The sequence below is a fragment of the Hippoglossus stenolepis genome, chromosome 16 (genome assembly GCF_022539355.2).
Source record: "Hippoglossus stenolepis isolate QCI-W04-F060 chromosome 16, HSTE1.2, whole genome shotgun sequence".
In the NCBI taxonomy this organism is placed as follows: domain Eukaryota; kingdom Metazoa; phylum Chordata; class Actinopteri; order Pleuronectiformes; family Pleuronectidae; genus Hippoglossus; species Hippoglossus stenolepis.
This window is the reverse complement of record NC_061498.1, coordinates 5,877,409-5,901,614: the sequence shown is the minus strand read 5'-3', so window position 1 is coordinate 5,901,614 and position 24,206 is coordinate 5,877,409. Positions and strand designations below refer to the sequence as shown.

At 44.5% G+C, this 24,206-nt stretch overlaps 3 protein-coding genes across 7 annotated transcripts; 2 read left to right on the top strand and 1 right to left on the bottom strand.

Moving 5' to 3' along the window:
• The first annotated feature begins 220 nt into the window (after positions 1-220).
• Positions 221-2,861, top strand: tmem11 (transmembrane protein 11). Its single transcript, XM_035180323.2, has 2 exons — positions 221-334; positions 1,797-2,861. The coding sequence occupies exons 1-2, from the start codon at positions 288-290 to the stop codon at positions 2,311-2,313; spliced, it is 564 nt and encodes a 187-aa protein (XP_035036214.1). The 5' UTR covers positions 221-287; the 3' UTR covers positions 2,314-2,861.
• Positions 2,862-4,407: 1,546 nt separating this feature from the next.
• On the top strand, positions 4,408-8,232 carry dhrs7b (dehydrogenase/reductase (SDR family) member 7B). Of its 3 annotated transcripts, none has more exons than XM_035180320.2 (7): positions 4,408-4,560; positions 5,486-5,661; positions 5,848-5,966; positions 6,401-6,611; positions 6,802-6,894; positions 6,999-7,151; positions 7,415-8,232. In XM_035180320.2, the coding sequence occupies exons 2-7, from the start codon at positions 5,508-5,510 to the stop codon at positions 7,618-7,620; spliced, it is 936 nt and encodes a 311-aa protein (XP_035036211.1). In that variant the 5' UTR covers positions 4,408-4,560; positions 5,486-5,507; the 3' UTR covers positions 7,621-8,232. The 3 variants fall into 3 exon arrangements, with proteins under 3 accessions (XP_035036211.1, XP_035036212.1, XP_035036213.1); XM_035180321.2 differs by having other exon boundaries at positions 4,430-4,560; positions 5,431-5,661; XM_035180322.2 differs by having other exon boundaries at positions 4,442-4,560; positions 5,434-5,661.
• A 52-nt stretch (positions 8,233-8,284) lies between these two features.
• cramp1 (cramped chromatin regulator homolog 1) lies at positions 8,285-23,430 on the bottom strand. Of its 3 annotated transcripts, none has more exons than XM_035180317.2 (20): positions 21,890-22,150; positions 21,131-21,507; positions 19,213-19,415; positions 18,407-18,560; positions 17,894-17,977; positions 17,665-17,713; positions 16,926-17,011; positions 16,094-16,217; positions 15,469-15,550; positions 14,379-15,341; positions 13,818-13,995; positions 13,262-13,434; positions 13,100-13,174; positions 12,877-12,958; positions 12,640-12,750; positions 11,787-11,944; positions 11,419-11,611; positions 10,986-11,153; positions 10,585-10,730; positions 8,285-10,384 (listed from the first exon to the last, which is right to left on the bottom strand). In XM_035180317.2, exons 1-20 carry the CDS (start codon positions 21,937-21,939, stop codon positions 10,271-10,273), a joined length of 3,570 nt encoding a protein of 1,189 aa, XP_035036208.1. In that variant the 5' UTR covers positions 21,940-22,150; the 3' UTR covers positions 8,285-10,270. The 3 variants fall into 3 exon arrangements, with proteins under 3 accessions (XP_035036208.1, XP_035036210.1, XP_035036209.1); XM_035180319.2 differs by lacking the exon at positions 21,890-22,150 and adding an exon at positions 23,332-23,430 and having other exon boundaries at positions 8,286-10,384; XM_035180318.2 differs by having other exon boundaries at positions 8,286-10,384; positions 11,419-11,608.
• Between the last annotated feature and the right edge of the window lie 776 nt (positions 23,431-24,206).

Below are 24,206 nucleotides of genomic sequence, written 5' to 3'. Positions count from 1 at the left end.
ATCTCGTGTATTTATTTAATGAGCTTTTAATCAATTAATTATTATGTTCTACACAAACACACACCTCCGTTAATCTCTTTCAAATGTATTCATAATTCATTCTGACCTCTCAAAACTTGTACGTGCTGTTAAAGACGTAAAGTCAGGCGCTCTGTCCCTTGTTGCATTCTGGGAGACGTAGTCCTCATTCCGCGCCCAAGCGACGCTCCCAGCGCACTGACACACTACATTACCCAGAAGGCTGGGCGCCGTCATACGTCAACCGCAATCACGGTTGTATCTCCAACATGGCGTCGCTGGGAAGGAGGCGCGGTGTCCCAGTAAGCAGGGAGAGGTCAGTTACTCCACATCTTGGCCATTAAACGAGAATGCTCTGTTGTGAAGTGTCATTTTGTCGATTTCTCTGCTTGAGTGACGCTAAACGTGCGCATCGTTCGGGGCCGCAAAGTTAAACACCAGCGCGACAAGTCGGAATTGTATCCCCTGGTTGGCTAACGTTAGCGGGCTAGCGCGTACAGCTAGCTAGCGTTAGCGGGGGAAACAAACCCGCAGCTCGTGCGGTGTTTTGGTTCATTTCACACAAACCGACTAACTGCCGGGGGGGGGGTTGCGTTTAACCGCGGGGTCGGTGCGGGCTCTGGTTGCGGTGGGGCCCGGCGAACATGCTGCCAAGTCCCCGGCAGGATGTTAGCCTTGTCCGCTGTTTTTTTTTTTTTTCTCGACCTGTACCGAAAGTGAGTCGCTTCTCAACTTCGCTGTGCACCGCTTCAACTTTCTACCGCCAGCTCTGTAAGCGCCTCTCCGGTACACGGTGTTCCCTGATCCGTGATCCTCACATGACTTTCACCGGTGTTCAGTCTAACGTCCAGTTCTTCTCTCCCCCTCCCCTCCTGCCTCAGTCCACGTCCCGCTGTCTGTGAGGCAGAATAAGCCTGTTATCTGTCAAGTGGTTAGTTAGCTTGTTATCGAGGCCTCAGAGGATCCACTCGTGTGTGGTGGTAGTTGTACAGTTCATTAGGGGTGAAGAACGTCCATATACTGAGGTGTTGGGATAACACAAGATCAAAACAGAAAGTCAAAACAAAGGTGTTGGTAGCAATGGTTTAGTTTGCAACCTAACATATCCAAGGGGTCTGGATTAGCATTTTAAACTGTAGTGTTTTAAATGTCATACTTCTCACGATGCAGGTTTTTGTTTGCTGGTCAGACAAAGTAGTTTGTAGACATCACTTCCCCTATGAAAGCTGACTTTGGGTATTTTTATATTTTGGAGTTCGGGAGTAGGGATAGTGATGGAAACTGAATTACCTGTTCAATCCCAGTAAGAACAATGAAGTTTAAAATGGGAAATGACTTCATTTAAAACGCGTTGTATCTTTTGTTGGACTGACAACATTGAGAAATGACTTCATTGTGTTGTAACAGTGGGCTCACAGTCATTCACCATGTAGTCTAAAGGTCACACATCAACATTTTCAAGTAGCTTTTCAAATAGGTGCTGAAAAAAATGCAGGTATGCATGGAAATGTTTGTCTATAAATAAAATTTTTCTCATGTAAGTATGTAGATGTACAGATTAATAGCAAAATATAACTATTCAATCAAATCTTGCACGGGCACTCTTTAGTAGAAGCAGATAATATATATATTCATATATACAGCAGGAATATTTATGTGATGTAGAAAATGCACTGAAAGTTAAGTTGAGGAACTTTGAGACAAAAATAACCTCCTTGGAATGTTTTTCTTTGCAATAAAATTTGGCCACAAAAATGTTTTTCTCTGTTTATGTTCAGGGGAGTGATGGCGGCGACAGACTGCTACATTGTGCACGAGATCTACAACGGGGAGAATGCACAGGACCAGTTCGAGTACGAGTTGGAGCAAGCACTGGAGGCCCAGTATAAATACATTGTTATTGAGCCCACACGTATCGGAGATGAGACGGCCCGTTGGATTACAGTTGGCAACTGCCTGCACAAGACGGCTGTGTTGTCAGGAACGGCTTGCCTCTTGACGCCTCTTTCACTGCCTGTTGAATACTCTCGCTACGTGGCGCTGCCTGCTGGCGCCCTCAGCGTGGCCTGCTCTGCCCTCTACGGGATTTCTTGGCAGTTCGACCCCTGCTGCAAGTACCAGGTGGAATATGACAGCCAAAAACTCTCACGGCTGCCCCTGCATACACTCACCTCCTCGACGCCCGTGGTATTGGTACGCAGGGATGACGTCCACAGAAAGAGACTCCATAATACGATAGCACTGGCTGCCCTGGCGTATTGCGCCAAGAAGATCTATGAACTCTATGCTGTATGAGTGCACTGTGAAAGGGTTTAAGAACCAACCGAAAAAAGGAAAAAACAAACAAAAAAACAGAACCTATCCAACCCCAGATGTAAGAGAAGTGGAAGTCACGATCAGGCCCAGCAGTTAGCTCCGCACATGTGGTGGGTGCTTCCATTTTGAACTTTGATCAGAGGGATATAGTTAAAACTAGAAGGAATTGTTTTTTTCCCCCTTACATTTCCTTTACTTCTTTGTGACAACAGCAGTACGTTTATCTCTGTAGTTCCCTTGCGCCTCCTCCCCTGTGCCCTCCACCTGCATCCTTGACACACAAGTTAGTGCACAAGGGAATGGCCGCAGTTCCTCTGGACTGAATCGTATTGCTGTTCAAACGGACAGATATGTTTTGAGTACCGAGCTTTTTCCCCTTTCCCTCGTAGTTTTACTGTACCCTTTTCTTGCTGATCAGTACATCACCCTTTCATTAAACTTTAGGATATTTCAAACTCACTTTTCTGTATTTTATTTTACTGTTTTCATTAAATGGATTCTACATGATGTCCACAAAGGAGCAAAAAGCCTCAATTTGAGATTGTGTCTTGTCCATGTAGGTTCTTTGGTTGAAAGAGAACAAGTAAGATCTTTGGTGACAATGATGTGTCCTTGTTTCAGAAAAGTCACATTTTATTCACGCTTCTGAGCCTGTGCAGTATTTCACATTATGTCAAGCCAAACCCTTATAATGAAAATTTAAGAACAGAAACAAACAGATTCAAAATTCATACTTTCTTTATTTTGTTTATTCAGTGATGCTTGTTTTGAGTTATTGTCTACATCGGCAGTTTAACAATTTTAAAGTAATGGAATTCGACTGATGAACATAAACAAGTATGTGAAGGATGATATGTGATCTAACAAGACTCGCGACAATTGAACAATAAAGTGGATTTTAGGTGTAAATCAGTTCAGTTCCAAATGTGACGATAAGGGGTTGTTGACTTTCCTGAAACACCTATTTTCTCTGCTGGAAATTAAAAGATTTAAAATATATGATACTTTTATCAATGAAAGGTTTCCTGGAAATAAATGGTTAACTTTCTCGAAGGTCAGAAAACTGGTAATGTTTCAATAAGTTGTGTTTAGACAAAATGTCAACAGACAAACACAGTAACACAAATGTCTTTCCCTCACTTGATCACAATATATTTTCAGTTTATGACACTATAACAGGGAAACATGTTTACAGTGATTTAAAAGGACGAGTAGGTTGCAAAACGTTTAGTTAATAAAACTTCAACTGTTGAACAGTTTCTCAATAACTGTTCAATGTATGAAAACAGCCTCGGATGACTGAGACCACAGCCGCCGGCTTTAACATGGAGAAGATTCCATTTGCAACCTTTGCTGTGCTCTGTATTCACATTGACTTTGTGAGCTCAGCCTGTGTTTCACTTAGACAACCACAGGGACGACCGTGTGTTCGAGACCTAACGCAGTCATTTTGGAACTGAATTAAATAAATTGCCTTAATGCTCACAGAGCACGGGAAACCTCCCAGCGCCTTTTGCCTCTCACTCTACATGTAGATGTGCTGGACTGACGCAGGGAGACGGAGACACTTGAAGAAGACGGATGAGTGCTCAGAGGGACAACCCAAGATAACCTCATTAGTTTGCTGGTATGGGGCCAGTGCTGGCTAATCATCTGTCAGCTGACCTGATGCTCAGTGCTGATCCACAGCAGTGTGGCTGCTTATCACACTTTAAGGTTGACCACTAGGTCTGTTAGCGGTAGGAAGCCCCATCATCACAAAGAAGACGCTGGTTATAAGGTTGGCAGGATGAGGTCAATAGTTGAAGTTAGTAAACCTGCAGTACACCTGCAAAATGAGAGAGAGACTAAGGAAACACAACTTTAGTGATTTCAACAGCCCAGAGGTTCACAGCTGGTTTCTAATCCAGATGTGGAAGAGTTTTGATTCACTTTCAAGTTTAAAAAAGGTAAAAACTATTTTTAATGTTCCACTTCAACACAAACCAGCCTGGTGAGAGAACCTCTGGTAACTTGACAGCAAATAATTTGTATCTGTGTGAAACGAGACACGAGCACATGAGTCCAAAGTCCACTGGCAAACCCCAAACTTCAACTCCCACAATTCACAGCGGTGAATGACCGTGACTGTCTTCGGGCTTCCGGTCGTCGGGTTCCGGAGACAAACCCGGAAGTTCTCCCGTCACCCGTCCCGCTGCTGCGGTTCAAAACAGAAACACACATCAGGTGAGACTTTAAACTTTGAAACCAACTCTTGTGTCCGGGTCAGTTTGTCGCATTGTTGGAAACGAGCTAACGTTAGCATTAGCATCCCTGATAGCCTCCCATGTGCAGTGGAGTCAGTGTGGAGCTCCTTGTGTTGTGTTGTGTTGTGAGATTCTAACGTGTAGTCAACATGGTTCATTCGGTGTGTTCTCGACACACGTGCTCACCAACACAAACCTGCTGTGCGTCACTAAATGCTAACTGTGTTTCTATTGCTATCACTATGCTAATAATAACTACTGCAGTCATGTGCAAACCACAGACTGTAAATAAACCTAACCTGCTCATATTAAACATTATTTAAACAGAAGCCTTGAGAGGTGACACAGTTATTACACCTCATTCTTGTTTATGGTGACCCCCACTGCCTCGGTCAAGTTTCAGAAGATTTTACTGTAGAATTCTTGAGAAAATTAAAGGAAAAGTTGGCAACTTCTTCATTATGACGCTCATAACTTGCTCATTTTAAATATTATTTTGAAGAAATCCTTGAGAGGTGACACAGTTATTACACCTCACTCTTTTTCAAGGTGACTCCCACTGTCTGTGTGTCAAGTTTCAGCAGATCTTTTACAGTAGTTGGCTACTCAGGACCAGGGGATGACTGGAAGCAGCTCAACTTAATGATGTGATCATGAAAACACCCACAGTCACTTTGGCATTGGGGCGAGAGAGCTTAAGATCTCACTGTGTTCTGCTGAAACAATCTATTATCTGTGAAATTATAAATGTTTGCCCTTCAGGCTGTCAAAGATTTTCAACAGACCTTTGTCAGGTGACTTCTCTCCACAAGAAATCTCTGAGTCTGAATGTTGTGATAATGCAAATCAGCAGTTGCAGCAGGGAGAAACTCCTCTGGACTAAAGGATCGAGCCTCTGTCTGCAGGTCTCGGGGGGGTCTGTGAGCCATGGAGCGGGTCACGGGAGGAGGGATGCTGCCGCTGGCTTTAGCGAGTGTCGGGGTCTGGCTGTTGTACCGGATCCTTTCCCGCCTCAGACCAGGAGCTGCCCTGCAGGACGCGGTGGTGGTCATCACAGGGGCCAGCTCTGGACTGGGGAAAGGTTCGTCTCCCACTCGTCTCTTCTTCACTTCAGCTTCACATGTTCTCCACCAATCTAGTCACACTGATTCACAGCGGTTCATTTCCATGGGTAGTAGTGAGATAAGTCACAGTGGCACATTTTAGTGTTGTGCTCCTAGTGCTATTAATATTCAACTTGAACCGGAGGTGTTCTCTGTTTCCGCAGAGTGTGCGCGGGTGTTCCACGCTGCAGGTGCACGGCTTGTTCTGTGTGGTCGAGACGCAGCCCGTCTGCAGCAGGTCGTCCAGGAGCTCGCTGCAAGTTCAACAGGCGCGCAGCAGAAGGTGTTTACACTAGAGCTGAGATAAAAAAGGAAAATGTATTGCATAGTCAATAGATTTTTAAATGTTCCATTAGTAGAGGGATGACATTACAGAGAGAGCGATGCATAAAGGATCAGCGATGAAGCCGCCAAGCCGCTCAAATGTGAGAGCAGCTTTTAGCTTTTTCTTAAAGTGTTGGATTGTTGGTCCGAACAAAGAGGAACATTTGACAATGTCACTTGCTCAGGTATGAAAGTAACGTGAGATTATTTTTAGAAATCTGAATTCTTTCCATCACTGTTGTTACTCTTTCTTTGCTGAGAATCCAACACGAAACTCCATTAAAAGAGAAACAGTTTTTCACATCTGTGCAGATCAATCTTTCATTAAAATACAAGAATGATAGAATGACTTGAATCAGCCCGAGTGTTCAACTGTTTTTGTTCTACCAACAGACTCATGTTCCCAGAACGGCCGTGTTCGACCTGGCTGACTCGGGCACGGTGGACAGAGCTGCAGAGCAGATCCTGAAATGTTATGGACAAGTGGATGTCCTCATCAATAATGCCGGAATCAGTTACCGTGGTAACATCCTGGACACCCATCTTTCGGTTCAACGGGACGTCATGGAGACAAATTACTTCGGCCCTGTTGCTCTGACTCAGGGTTAGTGAGGAGCTGAGGTTTTATAGCATTTGGTTTGCAGATGTGAGTCGTCGTGTATAATGTGTGTTTGTTGCTGTGGTTACACTGATAAGGAAGAGACATTTGCAGGTTGCCAAGGATTTGAAGTGTAAACAGGACCACACAATATTTTTATATTTAACTCACTCGTTCTTCTCTGCTCCCTTCACAGCTCTCCTGCCCTCCATGGTCCGCCGGCGTAGCGGCCACATCGTGGTCATCAGCAGCGTCCAGGGCAAGATTGCCATCCCATATAGATCAGCTTGTAAGTTGCCTCTTCTTGTTCAGTTACACAAACTAAATGGCCAAGAGGTTTTCAGTCCGTCAGGTTGATGGAAATGAAGCAGTCCCGTGTCTTTTCCACTCCAGATGCAGCCTCTAAACACGCCACCCAGGCCTTCTTCGACTGCTTACGGGCAGAGATCGAGTGCTACGGGATTCCAGTGACCGTGATCAGCCCCGGTTACATCCGAACAAACCTGTCTCTCAATGCCGTCACCGGGGACGGCTCCAAGTACGGAGGTGAGGCATTGAAAATAATTGCAGGAGTGTTTACACAAATTCTACTGTTGTCCTTTTGCTTTTTGGAAATTGTGTTTCCCCTTTTGTAAAACATGACATCATCTCATGAACCCGACTTGTGCAGCATGTTTATTTTCTGTTAGAGTCCAATATAGAGTAAATACAACAAAATGAAACAATTACGAGAAGTAACAACAGTTTTCCAACGAAGCTGACTGAGGTGTCACTGATTCTGTTTCTTGTTTGTGCGACGCCGCTTTCAGTTTTGGACAAAACCACAGCTATGGGTCGGGATCCCAGAGACGTGGCTCTCGCGGTCCTGAAGGCCGTCCGTCAGAGGAGCAAAGATGTGGTTCTAGCAGAACCTCTGGCCACCTTGGCCGTCTACCTTCGCACGCTGTGGCCCGCGCTCTTCTTCAAACTCATGGCCTCTCGCGCTCGCAAGGAGCAGAAACCAAAAGACGGATGAGGGCTGATCGCGGCTGCGGATTAAAGTTTGTGTCACATGGACCAAAACTTGAAACTGACTGCAGCACATGGAGGCCAAATGGACGTGATGTGAATAGATGCTTCTGTTAAGTGACACAGTTTGAAGTGCTACTAGTAGAAAATCTGAAACTTGACCAGACTGTGTTGTCCATTCATTTCAGGAATTAACCTTGTTATCAATATCGCTGCTTTAAAGTCAACTGGTAAACTCTCCTGTGATAACATTGTGAGGCTGTTTCCTGAACTGACTCCATGACATGGATGTTACATGACAAGGGATTCTTTGGTTTACTAGTTGTATTGTTTTGATGGAAGATAACTTTTGTTTTTATGCAGACCAGAGAGAAACCACTCAGCTCTCTGGAACAGATGACAAAACTTAACTCAGTACAGCGCATACCTCCACCAAGGCCCAACATTCCCCTTAAATTCAATTTGATGTCTTCAGTTTGCACACACGCATGGATATCGCTCTCAAATTCCCTATTTATTTTCATCAAGATCCACGGTGGAGGTAATGACCCAAAGGCTTCTCTGTAAATTGTAACATTTGAACTGGTTTTATCACAAATTAAACAATGAATACAAGAAACAATGAGTTTTTTTTTTTTTATAACTATCTTTATACAGAATAAAAACACCTTTTACAAACGGAACATTTTAAACAACAGGTTTTTTCCTTTTTAGACGTCGTCTTAATATTAAGTTAAACAGAAAACATTTTCAGAAATGTTTCCAATAAATAGTCCAAATAACAATTTACAATATGTTACAAAAGCGCAGTCAATACTGGAATTGCCATTTGTACAAATAAATCCTTGAACAAAACAAAACAAAAACAAAAAAAGCCAGATTCAAAGACAAAACCTGCTGTTTATTTCTTCATGAAGAACATCTTCGTCGTTTCTTTTCTGGTGTGAGGAGATGAAACCTTTTTCAAACGTCTAACGAATGAGCGCCACGACAGGTTTTAAAGCGTAGAGTCAAAACCGTGGAGGAGCTTGAAGGAGACCAACATTTTTTTTAAAAATCCCATTTGTGGAATGACCAGAATTCTCCCAACAATTCACACGAACAGAGACGAAGTTAAAACCTGTTGATGAGGCAATATGTGTTCAATACTGCATATCGATGATGCTGGTAATTGAAATTCAGAGTCTGGAGTTAACGTGGTACATTTGTAGTCTCTGTGAACAACAGCGAAACTACATCGACGGAGTAAAACAAAAAAAAAAGAGCATCAGGTTCAGAGCGGCCTGAGGTTAGAGCGACGATGGCCCAGTGTTCAGTATCAACACTCATCAATGGACAAAGTAAAATCAGAGGGTTTTAATAGTGACTTTAAAACTTAGTATGAGCGGAGTGTCAACTACAGCTTCAGTGTTTGATTTTCGTAATATACTTCTTGTTTCAACTGGAGTGTGATATTAACAGAAACGTCAGACATTTGAAATTTTAAATGAGTGGAATTTAAAACAAATATCTAAAAGTGAAATTACAGCTGGTCATTTTATGGGCAAAGTAGTAAAATGAGCACTGTTACTTAATCCAAACGCCATGTTATTCAAACTGCAATGTCTGAGTATATCATTAATATGTAAAAATGAGAAACCGCAGCTGAAAGTTAAATATGTAAAGAATTAAGTTATTTCTTAGCGACTTTAGCGAACAACAAACAAACCTAAAGGCCGTTTTCTTAATTATAATCTTGAAACACATTAAAATCTATGAAAATTCAATGAGGCTGAAATTTTAAACTCCACTAGAAATTCAGATAAAGAAATTTCAAGGAAGCAGCTGCAGAAGATCACATCTTTAGTGCTGCTATAAAATGTATCCAAGCGACAGAAGCTGCCATTTTGCACGTGGCTGTAATAAACGAAAGAAACCTGACTCCAAACAAACACAGCAGGCTCTACTCCTCAAATGTAACCAATGATACCTGAACTGACTGAGATGAAGAGCATGTAAAATGTAGGACAGGAGCAAAGGACTTTACGTCTTCGTGCTCCACTTTTGCTGCCGTGACGACTGAACACACTGCGTTTTCTCACTGCCACCACTTTCAAAAAATCGCCCTCCGGCAGCTGTTTGCCACCGACTGGGACCTCAACTGCACATTTTGGAGGATTTACACATTTTGGAGGTCGATCTGAGAGAAAAAGATGACAGAAATACACACACTGCACGCACACACACACACACTCACGCACACACACAAACGCTTGCACACACTCAAAAGATCATGAGAAGACGTAAGATCAGTGAAAATATTTTGTTCAGATATGGCATTGTATCTTCCTGTACATGAGGTTGTGTTTTGTAAACGCGTTTTTTCGTTTTTCTTAAGTGTTTGTTTTTTAAAGGGCATTTCACCTTAAAGAACAGTCCAGTGAAACCAATGCATTTTTTAACTTTGAACAATGGTCAAGGTTCACTGTCATTATTGCACTTAAACAAACAGGGCAGGGATGGCTTATAGGGGCTGGGCTTTTCTCCACAACTGCCTTTTCCACAGTGTAGAAGCGACAGAGGAAACAACAGTCTTGCCATCGAGGGGGAGAGACCCGTTCGTGGGTCACTCTGGGACTTGTCCTCCAGATGGCCGTGGTGTGGTGGTCCTCTCTTCCTCAGGGCGGCGGGATGGAGCGCTCGGTCACAGCCAGCTCCTGAGCCAGGTCGTTGAAGCGAGCGATGTAGTCCACGCTGCTTTCACTCATCATACAAGCAAGCTGAGAGTCCATCTGCAAACAACCACAGAGCGTTTGATGTGAACTAAGAAGATGGATTCCACGGGGATTTTGAGATAGAGGTAAAACTGCATATAAGGCTAATTTGAGTGTACACTTCAAAAGAATAAAAAAAGATTTAACATTTGTGAGAAACAAAGACAGAAATCCCCCCCGTCCCCACATATCCCTTATAGTCAAAGGCCTGAACTCACCTCTGCCACGTCAGGAAGACCCCGGGACTGAAAGGAATCATGGGAGTTGCAGTCCAGGAGGCTAGGACCAAGCAAAGCTGTGCCACTGGAGGGGCCGGAGGGGGTGAGCGTGGTCCGCCTCCCTTTATCAGGGGACACCATGCTGGCTGGATGAACATGAACATGAGGTACATTTCAAACAATGGCAACATCTATGACACGTGGAAGTATGTGAGCAGTGACGGTGACATTGTTTGAAACCATCGTATCTCTTAAATGCGCCTTAAGCCTCAACTCGTTGGATAGAATCAAACAGAGAAGTAGAGCAGAGCTACGATTCGTAATATGCAAGTTTGTAAAAAGATAGTTATCTATAGTAACATCTGTTTGTGGAGGGTTCTGTAGGGGAGAAAAACACTTACAGAGAAGGCATCCCAGTGTGGAGTCAGAGGAGTCGCTGGGGTACCACTGGGGGTCGTGGCTGGGGGATGGGATCCAGCCTCGGGACGGGCTGACTGAGGGAGAAGAGGCCAGAAGCTTGGAGCCGTCGTTGCTGCTCAGCTTGGCTGGAGAGAGAGTTGCCTCCTCGCCTGCACCACGAGAGACAAACAGCCATATTAGCTTACAAACACACACACAGTGGTCAATACTCCTGACGGGTTGGAAGCTTAATATGTCGTCCACAGATTCCTTCACATAATTTCAAATCTCTAATGAGAAGACAAATAAAATCTTGTCGTTGGGGATTTACAAAACCTTTTTCCTGTCGTCGCATCTCATTTCAACAAAAACCTTTGCAGAAGACAACATCTACACATCCTAATTAAATGTTGAGGGTTGGAAACAGGCACGTACCGCCGTAGTGGGCAGAGTTGATGGCGAGCTCGATGATGGAGTCACTGATGTGCGTTTGAGGGCCTCCGGGGGCCAGAGCCTCTTCTGGGGGCCCAGGCAGCGAGATGTCCAGGAGCGAGGCGACACTGGGTGGAGAGAGGAGTGAGTCTCTCCCACCAGTCGCTCCAGGAGATGGTGGAGGCAAACCATTCTGCTGAAAGAACAAGTTCAACACTTAAAAAGGGGGAGAAACTTGGGACTATACTGTACAGATGATAAGATAAATTCACTAGTGCGAGGAGTGATCCAGCTCTGTTATCCTTCCAACGACAAAAAAGGGACTAATCCTAAATAAATAGATTTCGGAGCGTCTGTGTGTGGGTGCTGACCTCTGGGACATCTTGCTGGAGGAGCTGAGAGTCTGGTTCAGCCTCGGCAATAGGTGCGGTGGCGAGCAAAGTGCCGTTGTCGACAGTGGGAGAATCCAGATTCCGACAGGGGCTGCCGGGGATGATGCCTGCAGACTTGGCTGCCAGGTCGATGGCACCTGTAAGAATAAAAACAGTTAAGATAACACAGAGGATTTGTCACATCTGCACAAGTATTAACCGTAGTGGACACTAGCGTGCAACTTAACATTTCAGGAATCAAACTCAACAACAGTTTGAATATACAACTTTAAAGCTGAAGTTCTTCCCTTCAGAGAGCAGAAGAACGTTCTTTTTGTCCCTTTACTCCTGCACAATGGATTATTTGTTCTAAATCATATCGACTGTTGGAGATCATGTGGGAGAAAAGAGGCCAATAATTGTTCATATACATTCAAACTAGGACTTAATTTTGCATAAAAACCCAGAGCCTCAGGGAGCAGTTTCTCGCATTAAAGAAATCAATGCTTTCATGTTAGAAACACTGTTGGTAAGAAGTGAACCAATACAGAAAATCAACTGATGTAGGACAGTTATTTCTGATTGAGAGGTTAACTATCCAAGTGCTTTTATTTTGTTGTGTATGAAGACTTCATTGTTTTGTTGAGGTTGTTTAATGATGGAGTCGTGTTATAAAGTATTTGTGTTTAAAATAAGGGAAAAGCTTATCTCTAAGTAGTCATTTTAGTTTCTGTGGCCACAGGATCAAAAAGTAACTCAAACTGAAATCTTTAACAGTACAGCCTACATTATGTTCTATCTAGAATTTAACAAACTGTCAATAAAACATGGACAGGAAACAGAATATACATACTGGAGAGTTGGCTGGCGGCTGCGGAGCTGGGCGCTGCAGGGGAGACTTTGGAAACGGGAGGGCGGGGGGAAGGAGCAAGGCGAGTATGGATTGGCCGGAAAGATCCAGTTCCTGAGGGAAGAAACAGGAAGTGAGACAGCAAATGGAAATTCCCCCCCCCCTTTTTTTTTTTTTACAACTTCCCATCCTCTGCTGACATGTTGTATCATCATTTTGTCCTGATGTGAGGAAGCGTACCTGTGGCAGAGGAGTTGGAGAGGATGGAGAAGGAGCAGACGTGCTGAGGAGTGTCCCCTGTAGTTCGAGGCAGCAGTGTCCGCTGTGTATGAGACAGAAACAGATTTTTAGCCCATTGTAGGACAGCAACATGTAAGACAATAAGAGTATAAACCAATAGAGAGGGTGTTCACTTCAATACGACTGCATATTCAAATGAAACACCCTTCAATTCTTCTCTTACCTGAACTACGAGGGGTTTGCGGAGTTGCCTGTTCCGAGGTTTTCTCTGTCTGGAAAGGAAAAGATCTGACTGCATCTGCGAGGACAGAAAGAGTCTATTAATATTTGTGCATATATTACTGTGGACAATATACCAGTTTAATGATGCTCTGCTCTGTCTTACATTGATAGAGTCCAGCTGCTGTCTAAAGGCTAGTTCTGCTTCCTTGTTGGGGGAGAACATTCGGTTGTGGCGCGAGCTGTTGGGGGGCAGCGTGGTGGGTACCGCAAACACGCCCCCCTCCGAGTCGCAGCCTGCTGTCGACCCCAGCAGAGAACGGGGAAGGCTCCGTCCGCCTGGAGAGGGGAGGAACAAGAAGGACATGTTACGTGAGGGGGAGGAACGTTTCCTGAGAATAACGTATGAACCCACTGAACAGCATCTGGGAGAATATGGTACGTAAAGTACTTGAAATATCCAATTTCCTATGAAACAGGAAGCACTTGCACTGCATAGTTATTTCCCATCGTCAAACAAACAACAGCACCATCCACAAAACCATTCATCAGGAAAAACAACATACTTGCTTAGGATCTTATCAAGGGACAGAGAAACTGTGATGCCTGCTCGTCTGTACTAAGGTCTACAGCTACAATAGGATCAGCTACACTGAAGATGAATTTATATTTAATGCCTGTAGTAATGGCTTAGGAGTATAAGGAGAGATACCCACAAATACCTGAGGTTCCAGCATTTCCCGGGTTTAACCGGGCCCCTCGGACGGACGCCTGCTGCCGGCCACAGCTGGGGCTGCGAACACCTGTTACGAGCCCCTTTCCTGGAGGTGTGAGTGCCTGGTTTTGCTCCTCTTGAAGGGTCTTGAGCGGTGATGTGGCAGTGGAGCACAGCTCCGGTGCCTAGAGGAGAGGACGAGTTAATGACAGCGTCTGTTCAAAATGTACAGTTCTAAATAAAGATGTCACTACAGTTTGAAGGTGGCACAGAGAACAGCCCGTCCCCAGTCCTACAATCACCAACATTGCACCAACCTTTATCTCTCCATCTAGGATCTGTTGTAATAGTTCTCTTAGCAATGCAATTTTGTAAACACTACAACACAACAAAATGCAATGTAGCACATGAGAACCACTTTATGTCTCCAACCATGTGTCCTTGTTTGATCAATTTAAGTTTTTCAAAAACTAAACCATGACATTCAAACATTTTGTCAACAAATATATATTAAAAAGCATCTGGCAACCAGCAACAACACTGAGAGAAGTACAAAATTAATCCCTACCAAAGGTTTAGGATTGACCTCAGTGGTAACCAGTTTGAGCAGGCAGCGCAAAACACGGTTTGTCTTGTTGGGCTTGGCCTGAGCCAAGGCTTGTCCATTTTCCTGGTTGTTAGAAGGAGCCGCCACGGGCTGCCACTCGTATTCAAGCTGTAGCTTGCCAGGTTTTCCAAACATCAAGTAGAGCTCAGCCAGGGTGACGTTCTCTGCGTCACGGGCACTCCAGCCTTCCTCTCTGATCTGCTCAATGGTCCGCTCTTTGGCTGCTGGTGCAGAGCCCTGCAACACTCCCTCCTCTGAGCCAGTCATCAGACTTTTGGCTAGAGGAGTCTGGTTGGCCTCAGGGGAAGGAACACTGGTGTTCTGCTCCTCCTTGCAATGCTCAGATGAGCTCTCTACAACACTACACAACTCCGTGCTTTTGATCACTGCTAATCCACCACTGGCCTCCACACTGGCACAGGTCTTGCCCCCCTCAGAGAGCCCCAGCACAGTTTCCTCTTCCCTGGGAGCCACAGTCTGCTGAGAGGAAGCAGTGACAGAAACAGACAGAGGTCTCTTCTCCTCTACCTTTGCAGAATTGTCTGGTGAAGGTTCAGGGTTAAGGGGCTCAGTCCGACGAGTATCGCCCAATACAGTCACTGAAGCACCAGCACCAGAGGCAGTGGCAGCAATGGAAGCACTCCCCCGTCCAGATTTGGTGCCAGTCCGAGGTGGTGGAGCCGTGTGGATGCCTAGGATCTGAGCAGTTGGTAATTCCTTGGAATTAGGGCGGGTCTTGCCACTCTCCAGCCAGTGTACGGTGCAGGAGGCCTTGGAGTGAACCACACGTGCCACACCAGGCATCATGGTCAGGGTGCTGGTCTCCGCGGGGAGAAGAAAAAGTTCATCAGGCTGTGATTTACTAGGAGAGGTTGTGCTGGACTGGCTGCCCTCCAAAGCCTCTCTCTCCATGAGACTCTTGAGCTGAAACATCAGTGTTAAGGACTCAGTTCACACAGGTTTGTCCTCCCCAGCTGTGTATGGATGAATTTCAATACCCAGCTCGAATTCACACACATAAGATGATTGTAACAAATTGTTAAAAGGATACGATCCGCTGGTCCTGGTGCGCCCACTTCTGTTTCAGATAGTCAATGAGACTGGAAACTTTCCTGTGGAGCTCCACCACCATCCTGGGTGAGAAAAGACAAAACAGTTTGTTGACAGCTGCTGTGGTAAGACAGTGTAGCACTGCACTGGCTAACTTTAGTTTTATGCTCCTAACATATCAAGTAATTCTAGGTCTGATGCTAAATGATTGACTTATTAAAAATTAATGAATGAGAATATAAATCAACTTCAATCAAGGTCATTTTGAGACTGGGAGACAAACTACTGTGTTTTCCAAATGTATCCAACGTTTTGCATAGATTCTTTTTGGTTGCTCTTATCTTATAATCTTAGAAGCTGCTTGAGCAAACAGGCACACTTTTCAAAACTACCTGATGACGCATTAATGCAAACATTTGATTGATTTGCTAATCATTTGCATTAGTTGGCTGTCCTTGAAAATCCTGAAAACAATCGCAAACACGGATGTTTTCTTTTTCTTTTATTTTGTCTTTTCTTTTATCTCCAAGGATCAGACTCAAATGTGAAACGTTGGCTCATTCTGATGACGCCGTTTTGGAAACAGGTTTTGACTCCTCCCGGACATCAGCTAAAGCCTGACTGACCTGAGGCGAGGGTTGTGGGCCAGATTCTGAACGCGGGCCCAGGAGTGGTTACTGCGTGGTTGAAGCTCTACTGCCACCTTCAGGGGTAGACGCACTGGCTTCTGGTCCTCTTCGTCACTCACTCCTGCACGGACACAAAGACATAGTGAGACTGACTGAGATACAACAACAAAGCTCTTTTCTGGGACAAGTTCAGGTGTTTTTAGAGAGAGAGCGAGAGAGCAGGTGTCCAGCTGGTGGGATTTTGTCATAAATTTCGAAAACCTAGCAGACACAAAATGTCACAACTGTACAACGGGTAAACCTCAAAATCCACAATGACATCACTTGAACAGTAAACCACAGTTGACCGTACAACTCGTGAAAAGTTAAGTACTCTATCTTGCAAACGTTCATGCTCAACGGATTAGCAGGCAATGAAAAGAGTGTAACTAGAGCAATAAAGGAAATTAACAAACCAGAATGAGGCTGTTTTGCCAACAAACTTTGCAAAGCACTGATACAGCTATGAAAAGATCGACTTTAAGAGAAATGGTGATTTTCCATCCTGGATTGAAAGAAAAATGATTTCTATAAATGTGGATGATGTTGAACCGAAGGGTCAATGGCAGCAGCCGGCCGGACCAGTCATCTCCATCATCTCCCGCCTGTTCCTCCTCCTCACATAGCTCCCACAGAGTTACCATGGAAACGCCACTAGCCCACACTGTTATTGTTATTGCCAGAAAAGAACCTGCCCCCACAATCGCTGTGCCTCACCATCGTCACAGTTTGTATTTTCAGCACCGATGTTTGTTTACTTTGCATGTGCAGTACGTGTGGAGTGTCTCACCATCAGGGTCACAGAGTTTCTTCAGTGCACGGCACATGGGTGCTTTAATTCGCAAGTTCCTCCCTTTGGAGCGTACGGTGGTAGCCCTGGTCAAACAAGCAGAAGAGCAGAGAAATCTTCAAGGAAAACTTTTTTGGATCAAATTGCAATTTTGAGAGGAGGAGGCACATGCTGGCAATTCAGAATAACATAGACATGTACAAAGTTAGCTGAACCCTTTACAATACAGCAGCCATGCAATATGAAAGGCCCTGTTCAGACCTGGTATTAACGTTTTACGTTTGATTCATTTTTAAACTGTGGCGGGTCAGAGGAAGTCAGTTGAGTAGGCGGTCCTTCATATTTGGCCCAGGATGTAATTGTGTTGACACAGCAGAAAGAATGTGGCCACATGCATCCCAGTGATCAGATCTAAATGAAGATGAATTTAAGTATGTTCAGACTTGTACTTAGCGCTGAGCACTTGTGAGGGGATCACGTTGATGCCAGGTCTGAACAAGATATAATGACACATTTTTATACCCTATTTCAAAAAATTCCCTCTAAGTGATATAAGTGGCCTATGTGGGATGTGTTCCTGCTGCTTATCTTGTATTTGGTATATGTCAGCATGAGGTCAAACTGATTTTATTCCTCATACTGAGAGTGAAAGCATATCAGGGTTTTTGTTCCTGCTAAAAATCTAAAACTGCATAGTGACAGTGGGCTGTTCATTTGATCACTTCAACGACAGACTTACCCTTGCTGGATGAGTTCATTCAGCTTTGCCACATTCTTATCGTCCATTACTGTCAAAGACAAAACACAAAGCCAGAGAGTCATTTACGTCGTCTTACCCCAGGAGCAGCTGTCCCCCATGACTGGGAGCATGCAGCATTTAATCACGTCCCATGTGTCACAATCTAACAGCATGAAAACAACTTCCACAGAGACATGTCTTCGTGCGTGTGTGCACAGCCTTCACTTACATCCCCCAACTTTTTTGCGGAGCTCAGCGTAGCAGATGAGACCATAAAGTTCCTGGGAGGATTTCTTCAGCACTCGGGAGTACACTGAGAAGGAAAGGAGGGACAAGTCACAACACTACGTTAAGATCACACGGCAGTGACAGAGCTTTTTGTAGGAGAAAGAGGGTAAAGCTCGTCTGGTGAGATTCTTTCACACATGAAAGATTCTTTTTTTGGACTGTCAATCAAACTGTCTAACAAGTTGCGACATAAACATGAAGAGTAAGGATTATTAAATCGATATTTAATTGTTTTCTCCATGGCAGCAACTGTTGCAAGAGGCACCGTTAAAATCAAAACCAGCCCTGATTCAACATGAAAAAATTAAGATATCTGAAATGATGGATTAGATTGAACAATTAGGCTGTGGTGCTCCAACCCTCCAAAAATAAATCCTGTTCTACCCTCTGAGTTTCAGAGAGATCCCGTTAGGTCCCAGCTGTTTTGGGGTGACAGAGATTATGGGCAACTCACCGTTGGCGAAGTCAATGTGTTTGGAGATCTTGTGCCAGGTGCGGTAGTAAAAGTGGCGGACTTGCTCCTTGTTCTTCACCATGTTAGCTGGCTTCCCTCTCTTCTTGTACTTCATTGCAATGTTGTTCTGGATTGCCTCAAAGTCCTTCCCATGCTAGAGAGACGTAGAGTAGAAGGAGAGTAGAAGATGTCAAAAGATACAAATGAAATTGGGTTTTTATCTTGATTTCATGTGTCCCGTGATGCATAACATAAAGATAAGACAAATGCTAGGTTGTGTCATATAAAGTAGTATGTATTTAGTGTAAATGCTAATTCGAGCTCAACGTTAGATACAGAAACAGAGTGTGCACGTCTTCTGAAAGCGTACAGATATGGAGGAGGCTAAATGGACCAGTACCACTGGAAATCATGGAGGGTCGATGTAGCCATTACTTCAAGCGAGACGAGGAAGAAATTCCAACAATGGCGGAACTTTTTGTGGAGTTTGTAAGAAACTACAAGCTGATGACGTTACTTCGTCTGGGCACAGGGACAAAAAGACACTTTTGCCTCCGTCTTAATTGGTACATTATCGCAACCTCCTCCACCATCAACATGTTTGTTGTTGTAAGACACTCTCCACTCTGGGCTGCCCTCTAGTGGATGTATTGCTTAACAACCATGCCAACATAAAGAACGCATGGAAATATTTGGGCAGGTATGTTTATATCATTTGAAATGTTCAAATCTCTTCTTGTACGCAAAGTCAGCACAAATGAGCCTAAAAGCTATATGGTAGTAACTAATGGATTTTCACGCTTTACCTCATAGAGCCCTTCAAAAAAGCTGTTCTTGTCTTCTGCGCTCCAAGACTCCCACTGCCGACGGGCCCTTTTCTGGTTGCCAGCTTGTTCCTCTTTCTCAGCAGACCCTTGGCCCTTGGAGGCCTTGGACACTCCTCCTGTGGAGCTGACCATCGGCCCCGACTGCCCCACTGCACCCTGGGAGGACGAGCCATTCTCTGCGCCTGCGTTGCACAGAGTCAAGGAGCCCACAAACCCGTCAGTAATGAAACATTTATAGGGACAAAAAAAACACACTTGAGTTAAAAATGTAAAGATTGAGCCAAATGTTTTTGGTTGACCACCCTGGCTGCTTTTTTTTTAAAGCAAGGAAAATAAAATACAATTGTAGTTCTGAGCTGTGCAGCTTAGAAGATGTAGGACACACGCACACAAAGCCACCCACTGGCATTACAGTGCACAACCTGCAGAGCCCACCCCCCGCTGTGGTTCAGTTTTGGCAAGGAGGCAGGAAAAGCAATCAGCCCATACGGGCAGATCTACAGTACACAGGTCCAAAACCAACTCGTGGTGGGCTGCAATGGCCAAGTTTACCCCAGCACACAACACAATGCCAGGAGGCACCAACACAAACACTAAGAATGTTGTTGATGCAACACTGCGCTATGTGAAGGCAACTATATTTTCAGCCAAAATGAGAACTCATTTATAAATGCAAACATGTGTGTGGCTCACAGAGACTAACCTTGATGTGTCTTATTCAAACTAGATGCACATATTAAAATAAGTAGGTCTCTATAGAAATCTAAATTTACTGAGTCAAACAATCTTTTTCTTGTTCGCTTTCCCAACAATTACGTCTGTCAGATTTAAGTCTGATTCATGTATAAAGCAATTTTTCAATAAATATATTGTAGTGCAGGATAATTATACGACCCAAAAAAGTCAGGAATCATTTCTAAATAATTCTGTATGAAAATTTTAAAAGAAATCCTTCAGCAAGGAATGAAACAGGTGCCAGTTTCAGCGACAGGCTCGCCAAAGGACAGAAGCCACCTCAGTTCCTGTGAGTTTCTAACATACAGGATATTAACGCTCCTGCCCCACCCCACTGCCCCGCCTGTCTTTCACTCTTCTCGGGGTGTGGAGGACAGGAAGATCCCTCATTTACATGGACGCACTGAATTGTGCCACTTGTCAGTTAGTGTTTCTCATTGGGCTACTTGTGATATGAAATCAACGATGCACATCCTGAACTGCTAAAGCCTGATAACCTGTTTATTATTATGTCAATTCAACAATGACAGCTTCTAAAAGGCTTCTGCAGAAATCACACAAAGAGTCACCACAGAATCAGTTGAGATAAGTTGCAAAGACAAATTTCAGCACCACTAGAGCATCTTTAGTTGCTTCTAGAAAAAAATTCAGATATAACAAAAACCTGCACTGTTTAAAGTCTCTGAACAAATACAATTATATGTAAAAGAACTCGTCATAATAATGTGGTTTCTTTCTGTCCTGTGTCTATTTCCATGCAGGAAAAAAAACTGAAGTCTTAAACCTGAGATTTATTCCTCCAGCTCTCTGTTGATAATCACAGTCATAAAAGTCCCAGTTAGTACAGCTGGAAAGTGAAAACTTTCCAAGAAACTGAATAAAAAGGAGTCAGTTGACATCTGAATTGTAATTCAACATCTTGTCTGTAACTCTGTCTTTTTTCTTTATAAACAAATGTTAGGATGGTGCTGGAGCAGATCAGACAGCCACCTCCAGAGGCAGTGGCCCAGAGGGACAGCAACACAAACAGCATCGCTCCAGCCGCCACACACTCTCACACATGTAAACACAGTGACAGTCAAAACTGAGAGTTGACCCTCTTGTTAATCCCATCACACACACAGACACACACAGACACACATTCCTGGGCCACCTACGGTACCTTTCGACTTCGCCACGCCGTGTCCATTGATGGCTGATCCGATTGAATCCTTCCGGATGCGCTTGCTCGGAGGTCGAACGCTCGACCGGAGAAAATGATGCTGGTCGTGACACGGAGCTGCGGACTCCGCGGAGGTCTGGGGCTGCGGGCTCGAGGCTGGCCCGGTCCGGTTCGGCGGAGAGGCGGGGAGCACCGGGGCTGAACCGGGGCTGAGCGCTGTGGCTGATGGATTAAGAATTTCCACTCCGTCGTCTCCCTTTGTACTGCGCTCCTCGCTCGCCTGCTCTCCGCTCTCCTCCTCGTCGCAGCCGTCGGGCTTTCTGGACGGATTCCTCCTCCCATCGACACCGATCCCCTCCCTGGAGCCCGGTGTCATGCTGCCAAAACACATTCGGGCACATTCGGTCACATTGGGAGCAAAGCGGTGTGAAAAATTAACTTCTAAAGACGACGTTCACTGTCTCTCAACATGGCCGCCGCTGTTTGTTTCAAATCCCCTCTCCAGTCCCGACAAAACAACACCAAATATATGCAATTACCGTCCCCGGATAAATTATATCCACCAGCCAGAATAGTTCGCTAAGTGACGGCGGTGTTTTAGCGAGTGTCTCTCGGCTCGAATGTGAAATATTTCGGGTTGAATTTCAACTAAATTCAAATGCGAGCGCTTTTCAGTTTAGCGCCCTGCACAAACGACAACGAGAGCCCCTCGGTGCATTCGACCTCTGAATAAAGTGTGAATTTCAAATATTATTTTACCCATTCTCGTATTCTTCGGTGCCCGGCGACGTCTTCTTCCTCTTCACCATGGATCCGATCGGTTAGGTTGGCAAATACTGAGCGAATCGAGCATAATAGAAGCGACACCGATCCCTCCGCTTTCTGCCCTCTCCTTGCTCCTGCTTCGACTGAGCTGAACTCTCTGCGCAGTTCAACTGTTTTCTATCTGCATCAACATTTACTCAATGCTTCTTTACAAACTAGAAATAAAAAGGTGGACAAACCAAGGGGCACACACGCGAGACGGTCCCTGCACGCACGCGAGATGCATTTGCCACGAAACGTGTCAGTTGTGCCCATTTGAATCGCGGAGCACAGGAGGTTTTTCATTCAACCCGAGTGTGCAAGTGGACTTTGCTTGTCACTACGTCACCCGGCGCCTGCAGAAATTATGTCTGCAAAACTATTAATTTCATATACACCCTGCATTAGTAAATCTTCCAAACAACAGGCCCTTTGCTCACATTATTAATATCCTCATAAAGAGTATTATACATCAGGAGCAGGAGCAGAGGCTGTGCGTGTGTCTGGTGCACATAACAAGACACAGTATATGACATTTGTATCAGTGTTGTGTAAGCATCCCCCCGAATTTGTAATTGTGTGTTTGATCCATTGTTACCCACTGATTTCTTTATCTCTGAGTAATCAGGTGGAGGTCGGTGCAGTGACAAGCTACACAAAGCTACACAAAGAAATATGAAGTGCACAAGTGTAGCTTGAACCCTGATTTTCTAAGAGCATCCCTCTTTCTCTATTCACTCACAGCCTCACACTATTTCTGTCATCTCGACGTTAATTCTCAGACACATTTCCAAAATAGATAAGTGATCTAACAACCGTGAGACCTCGACACTACTGGTAAAGTTACTGTATGTTTACATGCGGTCATGTGGGGTCTTCAACACTTTCAAACTACTGCGAGAGCATCTCCGGGTTCAAACCAACATTTAGCGAATATTCAAAAGTGAAGATGTCGTTTGATTTGTGTTAAGTTTGATCTAAACTCGTACAGCAACACACTGAGATCTGTTCCACAGGGTTTCATTGCACATCCTCAGTGCAATGTTACAGCTCCAGTAGCTTGTTGGTTCTCTAACCACAGGGCTGGTCTTTGACTGAAAGGTTCACGTGGCGACTGTGATAAGATATTTAAACTAACAGCTATCGATAAGTTCAATATCGTACGACGTGTATATATATATATACATATATTAAACGAATGCACGAGTCCTCTCCATCCATACATACACACCGAGGGAACTAGCATGGCTGCTGTTGTCGGCTAGCTAACGTTAGCGCCGGAGCTGTCAAACGAGGCCACAACGTTACGAAAACTGCTCGAAACGCGACGGTTCTTCACACGCGGAGCCTCAAACACTTTGTCCGACGTGTGACGTTGTCAGAAGGCTGTAAATTACCTGAAGCAGAGGCCTGTTGGTGGTTTTCCCAGTCGGTACGCGGCCTAGCATCGCTAGCTCCCGGCGGCCCTGCAGCTCGTCGCCGATGACAGTTCCTGCGGATCGAATGACCATGCGCCCTGGCACGCCCACCACAACTCGAAAACAAAGCCCCCGATTGGCCGGGGATACACGAGGCGACCCGTTGGAACTTGACTGACAGCAGGCTCCGCCAATCGCCGGCGGATCCGGCCCAGCAGAGAAACCAATTGCGGTTTTCTTCCTGTCACGTTGTGTGAGTTTACGGATGTTTTATTTTATTATTTAATTTAACGGATTCGTTACCAAAAAAAGTTGTTGGTCAGTTCTCGAGCTTTTATATCAAGAAGATTACATCATTGCTACGGAGTTATTTTTAACACCATAGAAACAAGTCCCACCCATAAAGAGATTGACATTTTAGAGAGCGAATCAACAGGCGGGACTCAGGGAGTGCGCTTGGTTTCTCAGCTTGGCGTACAGCGAAAATCACCCGGATGAGCGGAGTCAGAGTTAAAGTTTCACACTTGGCGACAAAGTGCTGAGTGAAAGTAACCTAGGCTGCAAGAAACTAAAACAGAAAACACACGAAATGTGCTACAAATTTAGTTTAATCTAAATTAATTGTATACAGATTTAGTTTAATCTAAATTAATTGTAAAACATATTTAGTTTAATCTAAATTAGTTTAATTCAAGGGTAAATAAGCTTTATTTTGTTTCCTCTGTTGGATTGTTCCATTTAATTTCTCCTGATACCAGGTGTAAGTATTCAACACATGTTCAAATTAAAAATATGTATTTTTAAACCCCAAAGTCTCAAATTCCATGGCTGCGTGCAGAAAGTCCAAATAATCT

What these genes read in the sequence shown, in the direction of transcription:
- dhrs7b (XM_035180320.2), top strand. Translation starts at nt 5,508, where the DNA reads ATGGAGCGGGTCACGGGAGGAGGGATGCTGCCGCTGGCTTTAGCGAGT. An exon ending in CCCTGTTGCTCTGACTCAGG is followed by an intron (nt 6,612 to 6,801) that starts GTTAGTGAGGAG and finishes CTCCCTTCACAG; the next exon opens with CTCTCCTGCCCTCCATGGTC. An exon ending in CATCCCATATAGATCAGCTT is followed by an intron (nt 6,895 to 6,998) that starts GTAAGTTGCCTC and finishes TTTCCACTCCAG; the next exon opens with ATGCAGCCTCTAAACACGCC.
- tmem11 (XM_035180323.2), top strand. Translation starts at nt 288, where the DNA reads ATGGCGTCGCTGGGAAGGAGGCGCGGTGTCCCAGTAAGCAGGGAGAG. An exon ending in GTCCCAGTAAGCAGGGAGAG is followed by an intron (nt 335 to 1,796) that starts GTCAGTTACTCC and finishes GTTTATGTTCAG; the next exon opens with GGGAGTGATGGCGGCGACAG.
- cramp1 (XM_035180317.2), bottom strand. Translation starts at nt 21,939, where the DNA reads ATGGTGAAGAGGAAGAAGACGTCGCCGGGCACCGAAGAATACGAGAAT. An exon ending in AATGAACTCATCCAGCAAGG is followed by an intron (nt 17,012 to 17,664) that starts GTAAGTCTGTCG and finishes TTGTTTGACCAG; the next exon opens with GGCTACCACCGTACGCTCCA. An exon ending in TCCAGCAAGATGTCCCAGAG is followed by an intron (nt 11,612 to 11,786) that starts GTCAGCACCCAC and finishes TTGTTCTTTCAG; the next exon opens with CAGAATGGTTTGCCTCCACC.